Source organism: Tupaia chinensis, unplaced genomic scaffold, assembly GCF_000334495.1.
Source record: "Tupaia chinensis unplaced genomic scaffold, TupChi_1.0 Scaffold000001_1, whole genome shotgun sequence".
In the NCBI taxonomy this organism is placed as follows: Eukaryota; Metazoa; Chordata; class Mammalia; order Scandentia; family Tupaiidae; genus Tupaia; species Tupaia belangeri.
The window spans coordinates 2,595,934-2,619,626 of NW_006159427.1; the positions used below are offsets into that span (position 1 = coordinate 2,595,934).

The following is a 23,693-nucleotide window of genomic DNA, read 5'->3' on the forward strand; positions in this document are numbered from 1 at the left end:
TTTTTGAGAGAGATTTTCACTATAGGGCGCGTGCACTCACCAGACAGACACAGAGAGACACAGAGACAGAAAGCGAGAAATCACCCCCCAGGGGGTATGGTTACGCCGCAACCCCTTCTCTTTCATTCTCCTCTCGGGATCTTGGGCACGCATGCACACGCGCCCAGTGTGAGTTTTAAGCCACCGGGTCCAGGACGCGAACCGTGGTCAATTACGTGGGAGTCCAGCAACATAGCCATTACGCTAACTGCTGGTTCCCAAAAGAACTGTTTATATTTTAATTTTATTTATTGTTATGTTTTTTAAAAATGTGACCAGAGAAAGAGAGAGGGAAAATGAGAAAGCAAGCCATCAGGTCTGGAATTTGAACTGCAGTTGGCCGTGTGGCCAGTGCCTTTAACCATCATGCCACCTGCCAGTCCCTGAATAATCTATTTTTACAGTTCAGTAATCATGGTATTAAAAAATAGGTATGTTTGAGTTTTCCTATCAACTCTTTTTAAAATGAAGAGAGCATATTATAATGCTTTGTAAAAACTATCTATGAGATGCTTTTGGCCCTCTTATGGAAAATGCAGAGAGTGACAGATTTCACCAACATTCTTTTGAACGTGTACCTCTTCATTCAGGTTACTGCTCTCCTGGATAGTCTTAATCCACGCTAACATGTCATCTCTGTCTTCAGCTTGGAAGAGGCATTCGCAGTCGGATGTGGTAAGTCGAAACACGTTTTTCCTCTTGGTCTCGCTGTAGGAGATGTCGATTAAGCATGCATTAACACTGATGGGCTGCTCCTCCTCCGATGGAGTCACCTGCTCTCTCTTATCCTTGTACAAGTAAAGCGAATGGCCCCGAAGCACAACATACATCTGTTTCCATGGTCGGATACTTCCACCAACTCTCTAGAAAACAGGACACAAATTCATGAATACTTAATACTTACCTGACTCTTAGTGACAGGATAAGTACATTAAGCAATGCTCTTAATACACAAATTATATAACTGGTGTGTAGCAGGTATTTGATTTACCTTAATATACTTGTTAGGAAATTTAAAAATTGGGAAGTATAAAAATAGGCAATATTTCTTTCTAAATCAAGGACTATGAAATCCCAACTTCAATTTAGTCAGGAAGATGATATGGACAAAGTGACTTAAATAAATGCAGCAAAAATGTATAAAAAAATGATAAAGGAACAGAAAATAAGAAAAAAGGGACCAGTAGATGGTATAATAGGTACGTTGCTGGACTCCCACATGGCCGACCAGGGCTCGAGTTCTGGACACAGAGGCTGAAAACTCAAGCCAGGCATGTGTGCATACACGCCCGAAATCCCAGAAGAGAATAGAGGAGGAGAATGGAATGGATTGCAGCCATCCCCCCTGAGAGGTGAGTTTTTGCTTTCTGTCTCTCCCGTGAGCACACATGCCCTATAGCAAAAACCTCTCTCTCTCTCAAAAAAAAAAAGAAAAAAGAAAAATCTTTTGAGTGAAAGTAAGATTAAAGAAGATAAGTGAATCACAGCAAGAAATGATAAATGGCATAGAAAATTCCCAAATGATATGTACAAATAATGAATTAAGCTAACAAAGTTGGTCAATTTTACAGTATTAAGCAATAACATCCACATTGAGGGTGGATTTTCTTATGAATATTTAGCTCTTTGGGTAGTACTAAAATGTTGTTATAAAAAGGCAGATAAAAAGGTACAGGAAATTTTTATGGCAAACTTTTTATTATATTGAAGTATACGTTACTACTGTAATATAATTAAGGATATATTGGTATTACTATACTCATTTATATAGCAACATTTTCAAAAAGAAATAAGAAAGTAATAAAAGCAACTTAAAAGATAAACTGGGAAAAATTAAATAAAAGCAGAGCTTCTTTTTTTTTTTTTTTTTTTGAGAGGTTTTTGCTATAGGGCGCGTGCGCTCACCAGACAAGACAGAGAGACAGAGAGATAGAAAGCGAGAAATCACCCCCCAGAGGGGATGGCCTGCGCTCGCCAGACAAGACAGAGAAAGACAGAGAGATAGAAAGCGAGAAATCACCCCCCAGAGGGGATGGCCACGCCGCAATCCCTTCTCCTCCATTCTCCTCTCGGGATCTTGAGCACGCACATACACGCGCCTGGTGTGAGTTTAAGCCACCAGGTCTGGGACTCGAACCGTGGTCGGCTACATGGGAGTTCAGAGACATAGCCATTACGCTAACTGCTGGTTCCCAGATAAAAGCAGTTTCTTATATGCTTTGATTTCTTTTTCACATTTCCAAATTATAAGATAATATAGTCCCACGTGTATCAATAGTTGACATATAGAAAAAACATAAAATTGACTTCATTAGAAATTTTTAAAATTAAGTTTTTCTTTATAGAGATTAAATATTTGTAAATAAGTTTTTCTTTATAGAGATTAAATATTTGTAAATGATTTTTTTTTTTTTTGAGAGAGTTTTGTTATAGTGTGTATGATAGCCAGAGACACACAGAGAGAAAGAAAGTGAGAAATCACCCCTGCTCAAGGGGGATGGCCATGCCGCAATCCCTTCTTTTCCATTCTCCTCTAGGGATTTTGGGCATGCATACACATGCACCTGGCGTGCGTTTGAAGCCACCAGGTCCGGGACTCAAACCGCAGTCGACTACCTGGGAGTCCAGTGACATAACCATTATGTCATCTGCTGGCCCCTATAAATGATTTTTTTCACTCTCTGATCCAAAGATCTTGCTGTTTTATGTACACAGAATACATTCTCTTTGTCAGGGCCTGCATGTCTATGTTTGAGCAGCTGAGAAAATGCACTACCTTGCCCTTATCAGTGACAAGGGGTCGAAAATGAAGCCACCCTTCCTTGGTAGCATCGCTGAAAACCTCTGAGGAAGAATCTTTTCTGGATCCGGAGTCTTCTGATGACTTCTGGCTGTCTACAATCTATAAAAAGGCCAAGAAAACACAGTGAAATGTCAGCTTTTTCTTTTATAAATATTTGCACACTGAAATTACTTTGCTGAAGAAGTCTTAGTTAATGTTCCAAGTGAAGGGAACATTAACTAAGACTTAACATTATTTTTTAAAAAATCTTTATTAGTTACATTAGGGAAGTTCTCACTCTTAAGAAACTATGAACCACCTGCCATCATTTTTAAAAAGTCACCTGAAAAAGTTTTTTAGTAATTTAAAAACTAATACAAGTAGTATATTTGTCCTGATCTCATAAATTCACATTTTAGAAAAAAAAAAAAAAAAAAGGAAAAAAAAAAAGACCAGTAATTAAGGAAAAAAACAAATAAGAATATTATGATTTGTGCTATTTGGAGAAAGAATACAGCAAGGTACAATGATGAACGACTGAGCAGCAACGATAAGTTGTTGGTGCTGAGATGAGACCTCTCTAAAGTAACAACATTTAGCTGAATCTGGAGGAAAAATAAAAAGCAGCCACTAAAAAAGGTCAAAGGGAAGAAAAGTTCAGGGAGAATGTGCAGCTAATGAATTATATTCACTGTTATCATTTTAAACATCCACTGTTCAATGTAAACAAAATAGGTAATTACAGACTGTTAAGGATCTTTTAGACTGTGGTCGGAAGTGTGATGAAAAGTCATTAAGAGATAAATCAAGGGAGTAACATCATCTGATCACACAGCCCAAGGGAGTGTGAGGACAGGGAGGAATGTGAAGATTCAGGGTACTAAACATCCAAATGAGATGCCACACAGGCAGTTTACTTGAGCTGCAGTTTGGGGAAGAGGTCAAGGCTAGCAATATAGGGATCTGAATAAGATCACTGAGAAAGCCAGAGCAGAGGGGTCCTAACAAGATCTAGACATTCCAACATTTTGGTTACTAGGCAGAGAGCCGATGAAGGAGAGTGAGAGACAGTCTTAGAGACAGAAAGAAAACCAAGAACAAGGTAAAATGGAAGTCACAGAAGAAAATATTTCAGGAAGGGATTAGGAAATCATGTTGGATACTACTGAAAAGTGGAATAAATTAAAAACCAAAGTAACCATTAGTTTTGGAACCTGGACATGACTGGTGGCCTTGACAACCTTGGCATGATCAGTGTCATTTAGATGTGTGTGGGCTGAGAAAAGATGGAAACTGTGTACAACGTTTTCAAGGAGTTTACTGTGAAGAGTAGAGGAAATAGGAGCAGTAAATGAAGGATACAGATTCTACGAAGATTTTTCCTTTTTTTTTTTTTTTTTTAATTTGCTAGGAGGTACATGTGCTCATTGGAGAAAGACAGGGTGGAAGAGAGAAGGTGAGAAAGTACCGCTGAGGGACATGTTCACACTGCAATCCCCTCTCCTCTATCTTCCCATCCTTCTGGGATCTTAGGCACCCAAGTCCACGTGCCTGGTGTGTTTTCCAGCCACTGGTCACAGGCTGAAACTGTGCAGTCAGTCATGTGGGATCCAGCCACCTTAACCGCCATGCCACCAGCTGGCTTGGTCTATTTTTTAAATACTGAAAATAGCAGAACATGCCTACATAGAGTGGGGAATGAGCCACTGGAAAGACAGTGATTTTGCAGACAAAAAGAACCAAGAGGTGACAAAATCCAAAGAAGTGAGTGGTAGTGTTTAACAAAATAACATTCCAAGTGTCAAGAAGGCAGACAGTGTGAGTATAAATGCTGGTGACTGATATTTTGGGAGATGGTATCTAAGGAAATTACTATCTAATGATTTCTATGTTTTCAATGAAGTACGAGGGAAGAGTGGAGGAGAAAGGAGGTGAAATGCAAGGGGAAGGAGAGAAAGGCATAAAAGAATAATTTTGAGGATAGAAAAATGAACATATAACACAATACAATATAGAAAGCTTGTTGGGCAGTTAAGATTTTAGCGCTAAGGAGATAAAGTGAGAAAAAGCACAATGTGTGTAAAGTATTACTTACTTGATCAATATATTTAGAAATTAGAAAAGAACACTTTATACATAATATTTTCCAAACACACTTGACAGAGCATGAAAAGTTAAAACATTTAAATGTTGTCTAATGGATAAAGAACTATAAATCTTTATGAAGAGCCAAAGTATACTAAGGTAAATAGAAATTCTTAACACTTGTTTGTATTTTTAAAATATTAAATACCAACCTTGATTCCCTTCAGGCTAGATACGTGCTTAAAGGACCTGTTGGAAAGAAGTATATAAATATTTGTAATAAATTCAAAAAATACCTTAATGATGTAAGGATAATTCCAATACTATAACTAAACCTTCACTAGTGAGCTGACATTTTACCTACAATGTAAAAGGTATGTGAGAAAAAAACAGTGAGGCACAGTAACGTAAGTTATTTCTGAGTTGTCTCGGGTGGCTGAGATGTAGGGGGTAAGCATTACACATACACTTTCAGCCTGACTGCAGTGGGGAAGGTCAGGATTTGCTTCCCAGGTTGACCTGTCCACACATTGGTGCCTGGGAACCTGGCTGGCTGGAAAGGCTGAGGGGGCTCTCTCTCATGACAGAAATAAACTTATTAAAAACAAACAAACAAACAAAAAAAACCCCAAAACTCCAAATATATATATTTATACCATGTTTATCACTGTATCACTGATTTAAAAACAATTGTTTTTAATTCAGTTGAATATATAACCTTGTAACAATTTCCTCACACTTGCACTCTCTCTCATAAAATGAAACTTTTTTTTAAAGTTTTTTTAGGAAAAGGGGAGGAGAGCAAGAACGAGCATGCTCAACAGGGTCCTGTCAGGCTGCCTCCCCTCTCCCCAAGCCTCCAGCCAGTCAGGATCTTGAGTGTGTCCCATGGTCCACTGTGGACCACTTGGTTTTCTTTCTGTCTCTAAGACTGTCTCTCACTCTCCTTCATCGGCTCTCTGCCTAGTAACCTTCCAGCACCTGAGATGAGTATGATACCACCTACATCATAGAGGCTGGACCTCATTTTACTTTTTGTTTGTCTTTCTAATGTCAAAAAGTTAGAGAATACGACATCATTCGGTTTAGTATTTAGTATTGTTATTTTTAAATTGCTATAGGCCACATGTGCTTACTAGAGAGGGAAAGTGAGAAAGCAAGCCACCAGGTATGGGATTCGAACCATGGTAGACCCCATGGGAGTCTAGCACCTTAACCACTACACCACCTGCTGGCCCCTAGGTTTAGTATTTACATGTCAAAATTATGTTAAACATCTACCCACATACAAGTATTTTAAATAATACACTTCGGACTTACAGTTTTGCATCTTCTCTGTAATCATCCAGACCCTCATCATATGATTTTGATCTTTCTGTCTTCGAGCTGGGATGGGCATCCAGGCTAGGAGGGCCAACCGATTCTGTAATTGAAATCCAATGGTTAGATACTCCCAAGTGGTCTTCAGATGTTTTTGAGGGTAAAGAAGATCAGTTTGTTATACTGTTCTAAGTGGAAACTGAAAATGAGACGTGGTTTGTGCCGCTCTTAAACGTACCGTGGTCATGGGAGAGCTGGCGTCGAATTAAAGGAGCTGACGTTGTGAGGCTGGGAGGGACTGTGGCTATTGAGGGGACTTGCGAGGTGGAGGCTGAGATCACTGCGGAGGCGGGGATGTGTGCGATGTCGTGATCAATACTAGGACTGGTTGGTTCATCTGTAAGAAGACAGTAAAGCAGATATTGAGATGTTAACTGACCTGTTGTTAAGAATAAGAATAGAGGGACCAGCAGTTAGTGTAATGGCTATGTCGCTGGACTCCCACGTAGTCGACCACGGTTCGAGTCCCGGACCCGGTGGCTTACTCACGCTGGGTGCTTGTGCGTGCATGCCCAAGATCCCGAGAGGAGAATGGAGGAGAAGGGATTGCGGCATGGCCATCCCCTCTGGGGGGTGATTTCTCGCTTTCTATCTCTCTGTCTGGCTGGCGAGCACACACGCCCTATAGCAAAAACTTCTCCAAAAAAAAAAAAAGAATAAGAATAGATCCAGGGCCGGCAGGTAGCATGGTGGTTAAGAGAGCTGGACTCCTACATGGCTGACTGTAGTTTGAGTCCTGGATCTGGCGGCTTGCTTTCTAGCTTTCTCTCTCTCTCTGTTCCTCTCTGATCCAATTAAACTATATAATAAAAAAATAAAGTTAACAAGAACATTCTTTAAAAAGGAATAGATCTAATAGTCACTACTTATTATCAAAAAGAGTCAGATGAAAAATTTTAACACTTAAGCATTAAAGGACCAAAAAGTGACATACTTGTTTAGCTAAAAGTCTACTTACAGCTTTACCACCTTAGTCATTCCAAATAGATCCTAAGAAAATGGTATAAGAAATTAAACGAGTTGTTGCTTCTGTGGCTTCACTAACTAATAACCAAGGTACAAAAGTTTATAGGTATTGAGAACCTAAACACATCAAACCAGAGCAATAATTATATACTAAAAAATTACTTTTTGCCTTTTAAATACATTACAGATTATCATTTCGGGAAGCTAAGCAAGTGATTTAGTTAGGCTTAGCATTCAAAGTACCAGTTCCTAAAAGTTTACTCCACCTCCCATCCCATGGATATTTTTATAGGGAAAAAAATACAAAGTTCAGTTTATAGCTGCCAGAAATTATTCTGAACTTTTGTGCATATCAGAAAACTGTGCCTTCTTCCTCAGGGAGATGTTGGCTGTCCCCTGTAGGTACAATCCCATGAGGCTCTTTGAGCAGAAGCTCTCGTACCCTTATGGAAATACGAATATTTTAGGGCTACTAGTTTTAAGCTTTCAAAGCCTATCATTACCTGTCAAGGGCAAAATGCATCTCTGAATGCATATGCATGTGTCAGAACTGATAACACACTGCTAGGGCTTACTCGGTACTAGCAGCATCTAAATATATGTTCTTTCAATTCATACTTAACACATCTTTAAAAATAGGCACTATTTTATTGATGAAAAATTCAAGAGAGACAATGATTTACTGTGTAAAGTTGAAAAGCCTTAGGGACAGAATTCAAACCCAGACATCTGAGTAACAGGTGCTGCTCTGTACGCATACATGGTATTTGCCTCCCTGTGGGTCAACGAAAGCCTCATTCAAGATTCTTAGTCTTGGCCCAGACTAGGTGACACAGCCCAGAGCCTACTGGACTATTATGGTGGAAAACCATATGGCCAACTCACGTTTGGATCCCAGGCTGGCCTGAAAAGATTTAGGGGCCAGACATCCGGCTGCCCAAAATCCTGAAGGGCTGGCGGGCTGGGGAAAGAGGATCATGGTGTGGTTAAGTCCCTGCTGAGGGTGCTTCCTCACTCCCTCTCCCACTCTTTCATGTGGGTGCGCACGGACGCTAGCATTACATTTTCTTTTTTAATTCTTACTCTTGTAAAAGAAGAAAGGGTTTAAATTCTGATATTTCAGACCATAAGAATATAATTCAGTAGGATGCCAGAACTGTAATTCTTAAAATTCAATGCCCCATAATGAAACCCTTTAAAAACTTGCTATAATGATAAAACATAGTATTTTTATTTGAAAGGTCAAAGTTTTGTAATAATCAGTGTTTTAATCAATAGTGCTAATAATGTTACAAAATGATGACATTTCTTTTTTACAGCCCAAATCAGTAAACTCTATCTTAAGCTTATTCTTGTTTTTTATAATTTTCATTAAACGTGGCTCTTCACATTAGCAAGAGAAAACATTTTGTGAGTTTCTTTATGAAACACTTTTACTAAGTATATGACAGCTTACTGTCACAAGTCTGTGAGAATGCAGTAAACTTTTTCCCAAAAGCAAGGAGCATACCATTTCAACTCAATGAGGACAAAAATGTTATATTTCTTAAATTTGTGGTATGTAAAACTCTCATTAGGATTTAGATATCCTCAAATTTAACAAAGTTTCTTCTAATGATAAACAGATCTGAAGTTGTTTTTTCCTTTCTATTGGGGGGGGGGTTGCTATATGGCATGTGTGCTTGCCAGAAAGACAGAGACAGAAAGAGAGAAATCATCCCCTGGAGAAATGACCATGCCGCAATACCTTCTCCTCCATTCTCCTCTCAGGGTCTTGGGCATGCACGCATATGTGCCCAGCGTGAGTTTTAAGCCACCAGGTCCGGGACTCAAACCATGGTTGACTACATGGGAGTACAGCAACATAGCCATTACACCAACTGCTAGTCCTGTAAGTTGTTCTTATGAATTCTGTAGGTTCACAATTCTTTTTTTTTTTTTTTTGGGGGGGGGGGTAGTTTTTTTTTTTTTTTTTTTTGGGGGGGGGGTTTGCTAGTGTGCTTGCCAGACAGAGAGAGACAGAGAGACAGAAAGTGAGAAATCACTCCCCACGGGGGAAGGCCATGCCACAATCCCTTCTCCTCCAGTCTCCTCTCGGGATCTTGGGCACAAACACACACATGCCTGGCAATAGTTTAAGCTGCTGGGTCTGGGACTCAAACCGTGGTCGACTACGTGGGAGTCCAGCAACATAGCCATTACACTAACTGCTGGTCCCAATACTGCATTCCTTAGAAATTATCTGGCTTATGCAATATTAATAGTTTGTAGAGATTTTTACAGAAAAAACATTCACTAGAATGAGTTCTGATGAAATCTATTCCACAAATACAGGGGGAAAAAAAGACATAAAAGGTATTTTTAGAAATAGAGAAGACAACATTTTTCAAAGTGGGGCAGCTAATCCCTCTAGGGACATGTGGTTATCAAATGTGTCAAACAGCGTCTAACAGATGCAGTGGGATAAATCTTTCAGGAGAACGCTTTTATGTCTTCAAAGGAATTTAAACCATTTTTATATTTATTTCTTTAAAATAAAATATCATGAATTCAAAATGTACACAGATTGGGCCTTAAAATTTCAATGTCAATTTTTTTTTTTTTGTAACTCTGGATTTCCTGGTGTTAGTCAATCTCTTTTGACTTATTCCATTTTTTGGGAAACTTTCTGAAACACTGGATTTCAATAATTTCCATTTAAAGTATATGTTTATAGAAAGGTGTGGAAGGAGAGACCCTCACCTGGTCTAGGGAGGAAGATAGACTGGAGGAGGCGTGGGAGAGATCAGTTAACACTGGGCTTCCCTATTTCAGCATTGTTCACAGTCTTCATAATAAATGCATTTGATTAGTATGTTAAAGACAAAAGGCTACTTAAAATATTTTAAGAATCTATACAATTACATTACCTCATATTTATAGATTATACTAATAAATACAATTCTTTATCCCCTTTGAAAATAGAAGTTCCTTATTGTAAAAAGATCATTTGGGGGCCAGCTGGTGGCATGGTAGTTAAAGTGGCTGGATCCCACATGGCCAACAATGTGGTTCAAGTCCTGAATCCAGTGGACTGAAAAAATACATGCCAAGCACTTGTGAATGGGTGTCCAAAATTCTAAAAAGAGGATAGAGGAGAAGGGATTATGGCACTGCTGTCCCCCTTGAAGCAGGGACTTTTTCACTTTCTCTCTCCAGCAAACTCATGCGCCCTCCAGCATATTAAAGAATAAAAAAAATTGTTATGATTAAGCCAAACTTTAAAACTAACTTTCACATACACTTTAATACTATCAGTGTGTAGGTTATATAAAAAACAAGAATAATTCGGGTTTATCTCATTTTCCAATGTAATCAAATAGATACGATTTAGTTGTCTGAAAGGGAAAAAATAATCTTTCATTCTCATATATGAATATACTGAAAACCATTGTGCAGCCACATTTTCAATTATTCTCTAGATTTGTAAATATTCAGATGAAATTCAGAGAAATGGAAATAACTGATATCATTACCCTAGACATGCCATGCTCTGTAGGAAGACATTAAATAATGCATGCAATACACATATTTGTGAACAGTAATTAGGACTATAGAGTTGCTATTTGCTATTATCCTTTTTCCAATTTCCTTTTATTACTAAAAGTTAATAGGACTTTATAATAAAGAAAAGGTAAAGGACATTAAAGTTATTTATCTAATGTGATCACTATTTCCTAAACTGTAAAAAGAGAGAGAGAGAGAGAGAGAGAGAGAGAGAGAGGCAGGCCTAAATATCCAAAACTTTTGTTTTTACTTTTGGAAAATGGTGTTTTCCAAAAGGAGATAAATAACTAATTCCCATAGAAAGTAAACACTCTATAATTTGGTCTGCAATTTTTCTAAATGGAGATTATAAGTTGTTATGTTTCTATGATTATTAATATCTATATAAGAAACTTGCTTTTTAAAATAATATTCTCAAAGAACATCTTAAAGAAAAGTGCAATTATGTACAAAAATCAAGCGGGCACTGTGAAACTTTACAATGTTAAAATGTTTAAACTGTTAAAATGTTTTTCAGGGACCAGCAGATGGCATAATGGTTACACTGCTGGACTCTCAAATAGTCAACCGTTTGAGTCCCAGATCTGGTAGCTTAAATTCTCACCAGGCCGTGTGTGCATGCGTGCCCAAGATCCCGGGAGGAAAATGGAGGAGAAAAAGATTGTGACGTGGACATCCCCACTGAGGGTGATTTCTCACTTTCGGTCTGTCTGTCTCTCTGGAGCGCACATGCCCTATAGCAAAATTCTCTCTTAAAGAAAAAAAAAAAAGAAAAAAAAGATTTTTCAAACAACAAAGGAAAAACAGAAACCATCATATACAAGGAGCTCATATAAATAAGAACCACTAAGGCTCGGCTGGGCTGGCACAGGCAGAGGGTTTCCAGCGTGCACTGCTGGAGCCCAGGGGAGGCCTGGCTTTGGGGTTCTGAACAACCTGAATGTAAGACTGCAGTCCTGGCTAGCTGACTGGGTTGGTCGGGAAAACTGCAGCTGGGAAGACAGTGCTGAATAAAGCTACCTCTATCCTGCCCTCACTTACTACAAGGGACAACTAAGGAGAACCACTAAAATGACAGCGGAAAAAGAGCGAAGCATATAAAAAGATAATTCATGGAAAAAATATAAAACAGATGTTTAAAATCTTTGATATTTTCCTCATCCTTAAGGAAAAGGATAAAACTATTAATCAATTTGGCATATTTAAAAAATTAAAATGTGGACCAACGGATGGCATAATGGTTACGCTGCTGGACTCCCACATAGTGGGCCACAGTTTGAGTCCCGATCTGATGGCTTCAAACTCATGCCTGGCATGTGTGCATGTGTGCATTCCCCAAATCCCGAGGAGAATGGAGAAGGGATTGCAGTATGGTTATTCCCCCTGGTGGGTGATTTCTTACTTTCTGTCTCTCTTTCTGTGTCTCTCTGGTGAGTGCACACACCCTATAGCGAAAAAATTTCTCTTAAAAAAACATTCAAATGTGGCAAATATTCTTTTCTGAGTTTGTCTTCTGAGCTAATATATACTCAGTTTAAATTAAAGGAGGTGAACAGCAGTTATATAAAATTAAATGATCTTTTTAACAATTAAGCACAAACTCTTTTTTCCCAAATATAACATTAATCTTAGGCAACACCATTTTTCTTTTTTTTTTTTAATCAAAGTCAAGCACAATGAGATAAAGCCATCCTAAAATATTAAAGACCCTAGGCAAAGTTTAATTAACCCCATTAATACCAATTACTTAACATCAGGTGCAAGGGTTGATAAAAATGGCATGCTTAAGAAACTATTTACATGAAATTAAAAGGCATGAGAGCAAAAGACACTGGTAAATGTGTGTCTAATATCTCATCATCGATTTCTATAGGCTCAGTGAACATTTTTCAGTAACTGTAAAGAGACTTCTTGAAGTAATAAGTTCCTTTTAGCTTTAATGTAAACTAGGTGCCATCGATGAGTTCAAATATACCTAATTTTTGCAACAGTAATTAAACTGACTTTTGTAAATGGAATTCAGTTTACTAATTAAGGGTAACCTTCTTTAATGGTTAGTTCTACATATGTGTACTTAAATTAACATTTGGCCTTCTGAATGTCATCCTGAGATGTAGTTATTTATTACCCAAACGTTCAATGCTGAACCTTCCCTACTAGATAGATGATTTTACAAGGTTAGCAAGTGGGGAAAATCTCTGAATACTTTATTCAGACTGAATATGACCATCTGGCTGTTGGTGGTGACTTAAAAGGAGTGGAGATATAAATGAAAGAAACAAGGTACAAAGTAGGTGGCAAAATAAGGGCAAAGGCAGGCGAATGTGACCTGGGCAAGACTGGGTGAGTCCAGCCAGAAGGCCACTTTCAAACACATGTCCAAATACATTCCGAAAACTGAAAAATTCTGAAGCCAAAACATTTCTGGTTCCAAGCATTTCAGATAAGGGATTCTCAGACTGCATCAACTTATTCTATCATATGTAAAGCAAACGTGGTATTAGAAATGGGGACGATAAATGGGACCCAAGAGACCTGATTCCTATCTTGTTTTACTTTGAGAAAACCACTCGATTTTTTTGGACATTAAATTCACTGCCTATAAAATAAGGATATTGGATTAGGGTGATTAGAAGGGTGGTTGCGGTTCACAGGACTGCAATGACAAATCCACTAATGAGGTAGAATGGTTTAACTTATGCAAAAATATATTTTTAGGTTTTTATACACCAGAAATTTGTTAGGGAATTTTTGAGGATTGGATGTTTCTTTCCTTTCTTTCTTTTTTTTTTTTTTTATTGTCAGAGGGTATGTATGCTTGGCAGTGAGAGACAGAGACAGAGTCAAAGCAAGGAGAAAGTGGTCCATGGCAATTTCTTCACCTCCATTTCTCCATCTTGTTGGGATTTGGAGCACATATGACCAAGGACCTGGGGTGTTTATCAAGCTGCCAGGTCAGGAGTCCAACTCTGGTCAACCATGTGGGATCTGGCGCCATTAACCACCAGTCTATGGGACTGACCCTGGATCTATTTTTAAAACGTACACATTGGCAAGTATCTACATAGCATGTAGTCACTATTAGAGCTACTTTTTCTTTCTTTAGAGACATTTTTGCTATAGGGAGCATGCACTCGTTGCAGAGACAAAGAGAAACAGACAGCAAGAAATCATCCCCCAGGAGAGACAGCAACATTGCAATCCCTTTTCCTTCATTCTCCTCTCGAGATCTTGGACACACATGCACACGCACCCAATATGATTTTAAGCCACCTGCCACAGTTGACTAAGTGGGAATCCAGTGAAGTAACCATTACACCATCTGCTGGTCCCTATTAGATCTACTTTTAACATTAAAGATACACTAGTTGAAGAATCTAAAAAACCTACATTAGGGAAACAATCCCATCATTTTTAAAAGGGTTAATAAAAAAATTCCCCTAAATACACAATCCTAGTAATGTATAAGGTGTGCTATAGGTAAATCTGAAGTATTTTAACATAAACACTAATGTTACTACCAAAGAAAAGTAAGGAACATCTACAAATATCTTTATTTGGTGAAAAGACACCAACTCAGATGTGAAAATCTTAGCTCATCTTGGTGTATTGTGGGAATAAAGTCAAAGAACTCAATTATTATTATTTTGCATTGGTCTATAATGTTTTCAGGTGGCATGCACACACAGGAGTGTATGTGTGTGCATGCCCAAAAAGCCCAGGAGAAAAATGGGTGAGAGGGGACTGCAGTGTGGCCATCCTCCCGGGAGGTGATTTCTCATTTTCCCTCTCAGTGTCTCTCTCTGATGAGTGCATGTGCCCTATGGCAAAAATCAAACGAGCAAAAAACCAATTCTGAGTGTGGTAATATTGCAAACCTGAATTTCTCTTTTTCCATTTAGTCGAAATATTCCATAAAAAGCACAGAGGACAGAACAACATTCCCAAAAGTATGTTGTACAGTATAGCAAGCCCCGAAATAGCCTAAATTAAAGTGTGCCTGGGTCAAATCTGAGGAAACTGCCTTATATTCTACCTAGACAATGTATAACATACACTAATAGCACATTAATGGCTCTAGAAGACCTACAGTGAAGAAACTGGTTTAGCTACTTAAACCCAGCATTCCTTACCTTATTGATACCTGGACTTTTTCTTAATAAATACTTAAGATCTAATGGAATTAGTGTTCTTGGAAAATATAAAACATTTCAGTCTCTTTACTCCATTTCTATGCTGGTATCTATCCTAATCTATCTACTTCGCATAACTAGCTTGGCAAGAGAAACACCTATGAGTTGATAAAATTTAAATTCCAAGACACAGATTTCAATATTAAAATTTGGAGGTTATAGCTAATAAAATGCTGAAAGTTTTCTTTTTTTAATTAGTAATAGGTACTGAAAGTCTTATTTTTAGTGATACATATTTACATATTGAACAATAGTCTTTAGAGCAGACTAAATTTTTTCCAACTTCCAGGTTACAATTATTTTAGTTGATCAAAAAGCTAAAAACTTTTCACATAAAAAAAAAAGGGCAAATATATTAAACAAAAAGGTATACTTTTTTTTTTTTTGAGAGGTTTTTGCTATAGGGCGCATGCGCTCACCAGAAAGACAGAGAGAGACAGAGAGACAGAAAGCGAGAAATCACCTCCCCAGTGGCATGGCCACGCTGCAATCCCTTCTCCTCCATTCTCCTTTCGGGATCTTGGGCATGTACGCACATGCGCCCAGCGTGAGTTTAAGCCACTGGGTCCAGGACCTGAACCATGGTCAACTATATGGGAGTCCAGCGACATAGCCATTACGGCAACTGCTGGTCCCTGATCTTGTTCTTAATAGTAACTAGGGAGGAATATTAACGGGTACAACCAGCAAAGTTTTAATACCCTAATGTAATCTATCATTTTTATGTGTAGTAGGGACACATGATGGAACCGCTCAGGTAAGACCTCATAGACCTGTGAAAAGCAATCACAGGTTGTGGACTTTTTGTTTTAAAAAAACAAAACAAAAAACTATTGGTGCTCAGTTACTTTCTAACTTTCTTTGAAATATCTAACCTAGATGATACATAAGGTTCCAGTTAAAAGATTCGACTTTTCACTGACCTTGGCCTTACCAGTACAGAATATGAGTATGAATATAGTTTAGGCTGAGATTCTTCACAAGATTTATAACTTGAATACTTCAAATGTATAAAAATTTAAGATTTTTTTTAAAGGTTTTCACCATAGAACATGTACGTCAGAGAGAGACAGAGAGGGAAAGCGAGACATCACCCCCCTGGGGGGATAGCCAAGCTATAATCTCATCTCCTTCATTCTCTCAGGATTTTGGGCATGCATGCACACGTGTCTGGCATGATTTTCAAGCTGCCAGGTCCAGGACTTGAAGGCTGGCCATGTAGGAACCCAGCGCCTTAACTAGTACCACACCAGCTGGCCCCAATAGGGCACTTTTTAAACAAGCTGGTTAAGATAATGTCACCTGCCAGTCCAATAGACCAATAGCTTAGTTTTGCTAGAAGAGAAAAATTCTGAAATACTACTCAAAAAGAAGCACATTATATCTAAAATCATAGAAAACTGTTTCCATAAACCTTTGGGCACCAGGGTGATTAAGAGCATGGAGCTGGGTTGCAAAGGTAGGCCCCTGCCTCATACTACTCCAGGGGTGCTCTTCACAAGGCGCTCTATGTAAGTGGTGCCCTCGGAATGGTACTCTGATAAGGCTGACTTAGGGAGACAGAGTCCCTCTCTCTACCACTTATTACTGTGCGATTAACTTAGGAAGTTATTTAACCTCTCTACGCTTCACATTTTTCATTTATAAAATGAAGATAATTAAGGACATATACTATAAACCTGTGAGCAAACTACGTCTTATAGTTGCAGAATAATTATGACGAGAACTTTTTTCCTCATACATTTAACTATCATCTAAATGTTATCACTGAGTCAGTAGTCCAAGTATTTATTGTGTGCCACTTTATGCCAGACAATAGGCATTAGGGACACAGAAATGGATCAAGGATTTAAAATCTCAGGTTTTGTATAGTATGTTCTGAAGTTCTACAGACAATATGTAATAAAAAATACAAAATATGTCAAGTGAAAACAATGATATGAAGATAAATAAAAGCATTTAAAGACACAGAGAACATCAGCTTCTATGTACGTGTGAAGGGATCCCTATCTTAGACAGGTGGGTCAGGAAAAGCTGCTGAGTTAAGCTAATATGTGAGCAGAGACCTACATGCAGTGAGGGAGAGAGCCTTGTGATGACCTGGGCATGTGATCCAGGGCTGGGCACCTGCAGGGTAGCAGGAGGGCATCCTTGGCACGTTCCAGGACAGCAAGAAAGCTGATGTGCTGCGGGTGGGATAGTTCCCTGGGGCAGATCACAGAGGGCCTTATAGGCCACAGTAAGAACCTAAAGTCTATTCTGGTTGTGATGGGAAGAAAGCAGGGGGTTCAGATCACAGAACCAGTGTGATGGTCCTTTTTAAACCATCACACCGGCTGCCGTGTGGAGGATACATGTGGGGTGGGACGAAGTAGACTGAAAACTTCAACGGTACATGCCTGTAATCGAAGTAACGTTTCTGGATCTATTTCAGGATTTATTCAAAGACAAAGTAAGTTTACAATGAGGAGACTTTTACCTCATCTCCAGTCAAATTTAGGGGAAAATAAAGGGGAGCGGATTTAGAAAGCAAAAGGCACTGTTTAAATGAAAAGCTGATTACTAATTGTTCCACTGGGGGTTTCTGAGTCAGATGAATCAACAACTAGGTACAATTTGGTTTGCTGATTCTCTTGGCCCCAGATGGTAAAAGTTGTTTCACCAAAATAGAAATAAAAATTGGAAACTAGGATACATCAATTTTTTTTAAAAGGAAAATTGATACTACAGAAAATGTCTAAGGAGGACAACAGTTTATGGCTCTGATGGAAACACAGCTTGTGCAATTTAGAACCAATGCTTCAAAATCTGTGTCATTTTTCTGGAAGATTTCCTAAACGTGTGACACCACAGCCAAGGACTCTATAAGAGCTCACCTATGAATGGGATGGAAGCCAAGGAATCGCCAGGTGGACTGGTGCTCGAGGCCTTCCTCTCCTCCATTCTCTTCATGTGGACCTCTCGGCGAGCGTCATTAGGCAACCAGCAGGTCGTGTCCGACCCGGTCTCCTGGTCATTGACTGCCAGGATGTAGGACTGATGCCTTAAAGGCTGCGGGGTTTGGCGACCAGATGGAGGCTTTTCTCTGAGGATGACAGCTTCTTTATTATCTAAAGCATCTGCCTGTGGAATTTCAGCCTCATGTAAATTTAAATCTCGACTCTGTTGACTGACAGGTAATTCTAAATCTGAAGGGCCGGAATTCTCACTCATCTGAGGGGCAGGCTTTGCAGAAGGTCCAGATAAGGAGGGGGATTTCCTGGGCTCTCCCTGGTGATCGGGGGCACTTTCAGTTCTTAACCATGTCTGCTGATTCAACAGACTGTTTTGATGCAAGTGATTTACTGGTCTTTGGTCTTTGATAGGAACAAACGAGTTCTGGCTGAAGGATGGTTTCGTGACATGGGTAGAAGGCGCTTTCAAAGAGTTACTTCGGACTTTCACAAGAGGTGACCTGTCTTGTGAAACGCCCCGAGCCAGTGACATTCCACAAGGAGCCTGAAAATTTCTGTTTGACTGCAATGTTTTTAGATCTGGTGGGATTTTTTTAAACTGCGCCCCGGATCCCACTCCTCTACTACTCATTCGCCTGTTATCTGCATTAACAATGCTTGGGGCCACAGTAAAATTTGAACCTCGGAAGGATTTATGAATTTCTTGCTGTCTAGGTCTTTCATAAATACCTCTTCTATCATCCTGTTCAGTAAAGCCACTCCACTTGTAAGTCTGCTTTCGCTCTTCATTCAAATCCGGTATTTGACCCTCGGAACTGACGTTTTCTACGGTTTCCCCTTGCCCCTCAATGTAATCCCATGAACGAGTTCTATGATTACTAAAACTAACGGGTGGAGAGGTCAGTGCTCCTTGAGACGCACTTCGTGGGCAGTACTTCATTAGCACGGAATCCTCCAGTCTTTCCTGGGACACGCTGCGTTGCCGGATCTGAACCGACTGGGGCACTCGATCGTGAGAGGTGCTTCGACGTCGTACCTGCAGAGCAGTACGGTTGGGTACTACTTGGTTATAATCTGCCGTGCTCTGGGATGCTGCCCTTAAACTATCTAACCTTTCTTGAATCGTCCGGCAACCTATATGCAACCGTCTGTTATCAATATATTCTTTGTAAGTTTTATAGTTTTTCCAGTCTATGTGCTGATGGGAATTTGGAGAATAGTGATTAACAGATACGGAAGGTGAATCCACTGCTTGAGATCTACTGCTCGAGATTCCTTCTGAATGCCCACTGTAATTTCCAGATTTAAGTAAAATTCCAGAGGCCTCCAAAGATCTGGAGCCTGCAGTCTGATGAATTAGGTGGGCAGTTGGAATCGATGATGGTGGTGACATGGTTCTTGATACCGTTTTTAAAGAGGTCTGCTCATTTCTGCCATACCTCATTTCTTCAGTTCTATGTGAAGGACCTGTGTGGTTGTTTCTACTGGATAACAAATCTACCACCTTCTCAGAAGGCACAATGACAGTCCTTACGCTTTCATTGCAAACGCACACGGCTGTGTTTGATTTTGCAACATCGGTTGGTGATGGAGGCACTTGGATTTCCATTCTATAAGCCCTGCCAGGCTGCGAGAGGACTGGTGTACTGGTTTGCTGTTTGCTCGATGATGAGTCTGGGGGAGATATTTCGACTGGCTGGGACACGGTGGAAGGGGCTGGTGGCAGCCAGGGATAGCAAATTGGTGGAGGTTCAGGTATGTTGCGGGCATTGCCACTGTAGGCTTCGTTGCCTTTCAGGTAGGCATCTTGAGAATATGCCTATATGGAAATGAGAATAAATGTGTCATTTAAAATTCACAGAAAGAACAAAAATGTCTAATTTTGCAGTTCGGTAATTTGTTTTACTACACCCTACCTTGTTCCTGAATGGCATTCACTAGAGCATGCATGTAAACACAACACACGGTACTCCAAAAATCTAGAACTACTCTCTCAGAAATCAGATCCATTGCAGAACTGCAACAAATGTAATGGCCATCACTCATTTCCTTAAACGATGAGGAACACATCAAATTTCCCCCCAACCAACTAGATATAGCCATGTTGCTTCTAAAATTCTCCCCATTTTGGCTTTATGATTTTTCAGCACCTGACAGGTTAAATGGCTGCCTAACACTGAAAATCCAAGCAAAAGAAGATTCTTATCTTTTGCCTAAGAGGAGGTGAAAATGTTAGAAATCTTCACAAAGCACACTTCTAGTTTAAGCACTGCTGTTATCATAAAATTAAATGTAACCTATTGAAGTGTGTTGTCAATTAAACATTGCCAAGTCCCCTCAAATAACCCATTCTGAAAAATTAAGCCCTTCAATGGCCATGCTGAATATTTACTTATTAAAAATAAGAAAAAAATATGCATGTTTAGGAAATTAAAACACATTTATGAACGACATAAAAATAGGAAAGAAGGTCATTCTTCTCTTTGTATACAATTAGTTTTTTTAAGCTAATGTAAAATTATGTGGTATAAATTTATTCGGTCTTTTTTATTTATTATTTATTATAAGAAGACATTCTTTATTACTAACAGGCAAGCATGCAGGTCAAATTATTTTTAACAACTATTAGTCAAATGGCTGACCCATTTTTTAAAAAAACTTAAGAATAACGGAAATGAACTGCAAAGACTGTAAAACAGGGCTCATCAGTAGCACACAGGACTATGCTCAGCATCTGAGAGTTAGGTGTGGTGAACGATCTCCCCCTAATCAAAACAAGCTTAACTAAAGACTAGCATCACACCCTGTCTTTGCAGCAGACAGCTTGCAAAGCTCGAGTGCGGCCACAAACACAACATAACAGCCAAGAAAAAGGAGAGGGTGAGATACTTGAAAAAATACCGATGCAGACAAGTATTAAGCTTCAACATACCACTTATGTAAAGGGTACAAATGAAAACCAAACATGAAAAATTAAACGAAAGAAGAAAAAGCCATAAATCACAAACACATTCTGCAAATTAGTATGATTAACACGATAGAGGGATTTCTCTAAGCAAACTTAACAGTTTTAATAGACTTGACTTAATACAAATCTCTATAAAACATGGCTTTACAAAAGCAAGGAAATGGCTATGGTGCATTTCTTACCAGTGCTGTGACATCCTTTGTAAACTGTAGCTAGCAGAAAATAGGAAAACAGAGTAGAAGCTGCTTACTGACAGAAAGACAGAATCATGTTGTCATATTGATGCTGGAAACGGCAAGCTAAAAATACAGCTATACTGATTTCTCTGGAAGGTACCAAGAGAGGTAAAGGGCAGTGAAGCAGAAAGAATAACTTCAGTATCCTTCTGAGCACCTTTTTCTCAGGCTCTCCTCTGGTTCCTACTTGATTTGTCTACCAATCTTGAAAGCAAAATACATATGATGGCCCAAATTCCTAACAGCTATTTCCCTCGGTGCGCACTGCTGACACGCAACGAGCTACGAAGCTTCCCTTTCACACGAGCAACATTGATGTCTCTCATTTCCCCTGAGCTTCTTCCATCTCCGCTTCCAGATGACGAAACAAATGCTCTATTATGCATTTAAAATAGTACAACCTCCTTCTTCCCCGGTAAATCAGAGCATAACCACAAGCTGTCAGCTGACTGCAGCTGCCTTTACACCAGGATTGGGGGGTAAAAGGCTGTTCTATTAAAGAGGTTTCACACAAAAATGAAGAGCTTTCAACACAGTACACCTTTTACACTGTTTTATGAGTTTATGAAAATAACTATTGAATAGATAGTAAAAAAAAATACTACTTGCAGAGTAATTCTGCACTTCAAATGAACATTATAGGACATAACTAGAAAGCAGTGAGAAATAAAAGCCGAGTTCATAAAAGAAAACACGTACACAGTATTTTTATGGCATGAACTGCCGATCCGAACGTGTGTTTGAGAATGTGCACTGATAAATCAAGCCTATCTTTTTCATGCCCATCATATCCTCCATTGCTTCTCTGTGACAGGAAAACCGTGCCTGGGTAAGAGAATACTGTACTACCTGGCTGTCTTTCTCTCTCTGTGTGTGTGTGTCATTTTCATAGGTGCCACCAGCACAGGCGGGGGGTGGGGGGTGACATGACACAGGGAAAGTCAGATGGCAAGCTTCCTGACTTCTCAAAAGTGCCACATTAAAGTACATTATGAAATTTAAGGGGAAGTATTTTTTGCCATGGAACCCACTTTCTTTTCCCAGACATTTTAACAAGATTAGACTATCTGCTTGGGGAATGTTTCAGAACTAATACATTAAAGACATCCTTGTTATTTAAACTTGGGAAAGAAAACTATCTTTTAGAAGTAAATGACTAGAACTATTCGACACCTAAAAAAATATTTTACATACTACAGATATCTCTAAAATTCCTATCTAGCAGTTCAAAGCACTAAAATCGTTTAGTCATGGGCTCCCGCTTCTGGGTAAAGTTATGGCAAGGCGTCCTTAGATCCAAACGCATGGGCGAGCAGTAACAGTAAGTGGACTGACAAAACAGAGCATCTCACACGTGTAGGGCCACTGACTCACATATGCACTGCTGAATCCCCTCACATGTTCTCTAGTTTATAAACAGCAAATAAAAAGTATGCATATCTATTTATCTGTCTTCTCTTTTATCTATTCACTTACTTTTTTTTTGAGAGGGAGATTTTTGCTATAGGGTGTGTGTGCTCGCGAGAGAGACGGAGAGACAGAAGGTGAGAAATCTCCCCCCCAGGGGGGATGGCCATACCGCAATCTCTTCTCCTCCTTTTTTCTCTCGGGTTCTTGGGCACGCACGCACATGTGCCTGGTGTGAGTTTAAGCCACCGGGTCCGGGATGCAAACTGCGGTGGACTACGTGGGAGTTCAGCGGCATAGCCATTACGCTAACTGCTGGTCCCTATTCACTTAATTATTTAAAGATTTCCTCATTCTCACAGAATTTGGGAATCAAACCATTCTAAATTATCGTCCATGGGGAAGTAACTGCCTGGAAGGGCACTGTGGTTTCTTTAGCATGTATTTCTATGGCAGGTCACAGACATACAATAATACTGGGATGTCTATGGCTGTTCTGAGGTAGAAGCCCTGTACACAGGATTAGAACCCTTATGAAAGAGACCACAGAGAGCTGTCCTTGCCCTTCCACAAAATGAAGACATAGCCAGAGGCACCGTCTATAAGGACATGGGCCCTTGCCAGACCCTGAATCTGTCTTAGCCTTGACCTTAGATTTCCCAGCCTCCAGAAACATGAGAAATAAAGGCCTGTTGTTTGCAAGCTGCCCAGGCTGGGGTATTTCCTATACCAGCCAGAATGGTAAGACAGCGCCACCCTTTAGCACCACTGATGTGACTGCTCTACCACACACAGACAACACACTTGTTAGGGAAACAAAGCAATTTTTTTTTTAATTTAACAAAATGCCTTAGAAATATGAACCTAAGGTATACAATCTTATAACAAGATAGTATCAAAATGACTAAAACAAATATAATACTATTCATATGTTAATCTAGAAAATACCTGTTAGTTTAACAGCGCAAGGCTGCCAAGCACAGGAGTACTGTGACCAGCATTGTGTAAAGACATAACGAATCGTTTTCAGTGTTATGTCATGCTTCTCACCAGGTATCGCTGTTACTCATAAATTATGAACTATATCATTGTATGCCTGTCCTTATGTGAGTCAAGTGTTTTTTTTTTTTATTAAAG

At 39.3% G+C, this 23,693-nt stretch overlaps 1 protein-coding gene across 5 annotated transcripts in view; it reads right to left on the minus strand.

Annotated features, from left to right (window-relative positions):
• The window catches only part of ARHGAP21 (Rho GTPase activating protein 21), a 180,684-nt gene that overhangs the window by 32,783 nt on the left and 124,208 nt on the right, over window positions 1-23,693 (minus strand). For 3 of the 5 annotated variants that reach the window (XM_027772440.1, XM_014585975.2, XM_014585996.2), the window contains 6 exons: window positions 17,868-19,764; window positions 6,465-6,623; window positions 6,227-6,329; window positions 5,119-5,155; window positions 2,816-2,941; window positions 618-902 (listed from right to left, as the gene is read on the minus strand). In XM_027772440.1, the coding sequence (XP_027628241.1) occupies window positions 618-902; window positions 2,816-2,941; window positions 5,119-5,155; window positions 6,227-6,329; window positions 6,465-6,623; window positions 17,868-19,764 (2,607 nt within the window). Of the gene's footprint in view, window positions 1-617; window positions 903-2,815; window positions 2,942-5,118; window positions 5,156-6,226; window positions 6,330-6,464; window positions 6,624-17,867; window positions 19,765-21,095; window positions 21,126-23,693 lie in introns of all 5 variants that reach the window. The other 2 variants (XM_014585955.2, XM_014585945.2) reach the window with 1 other exon arrangement.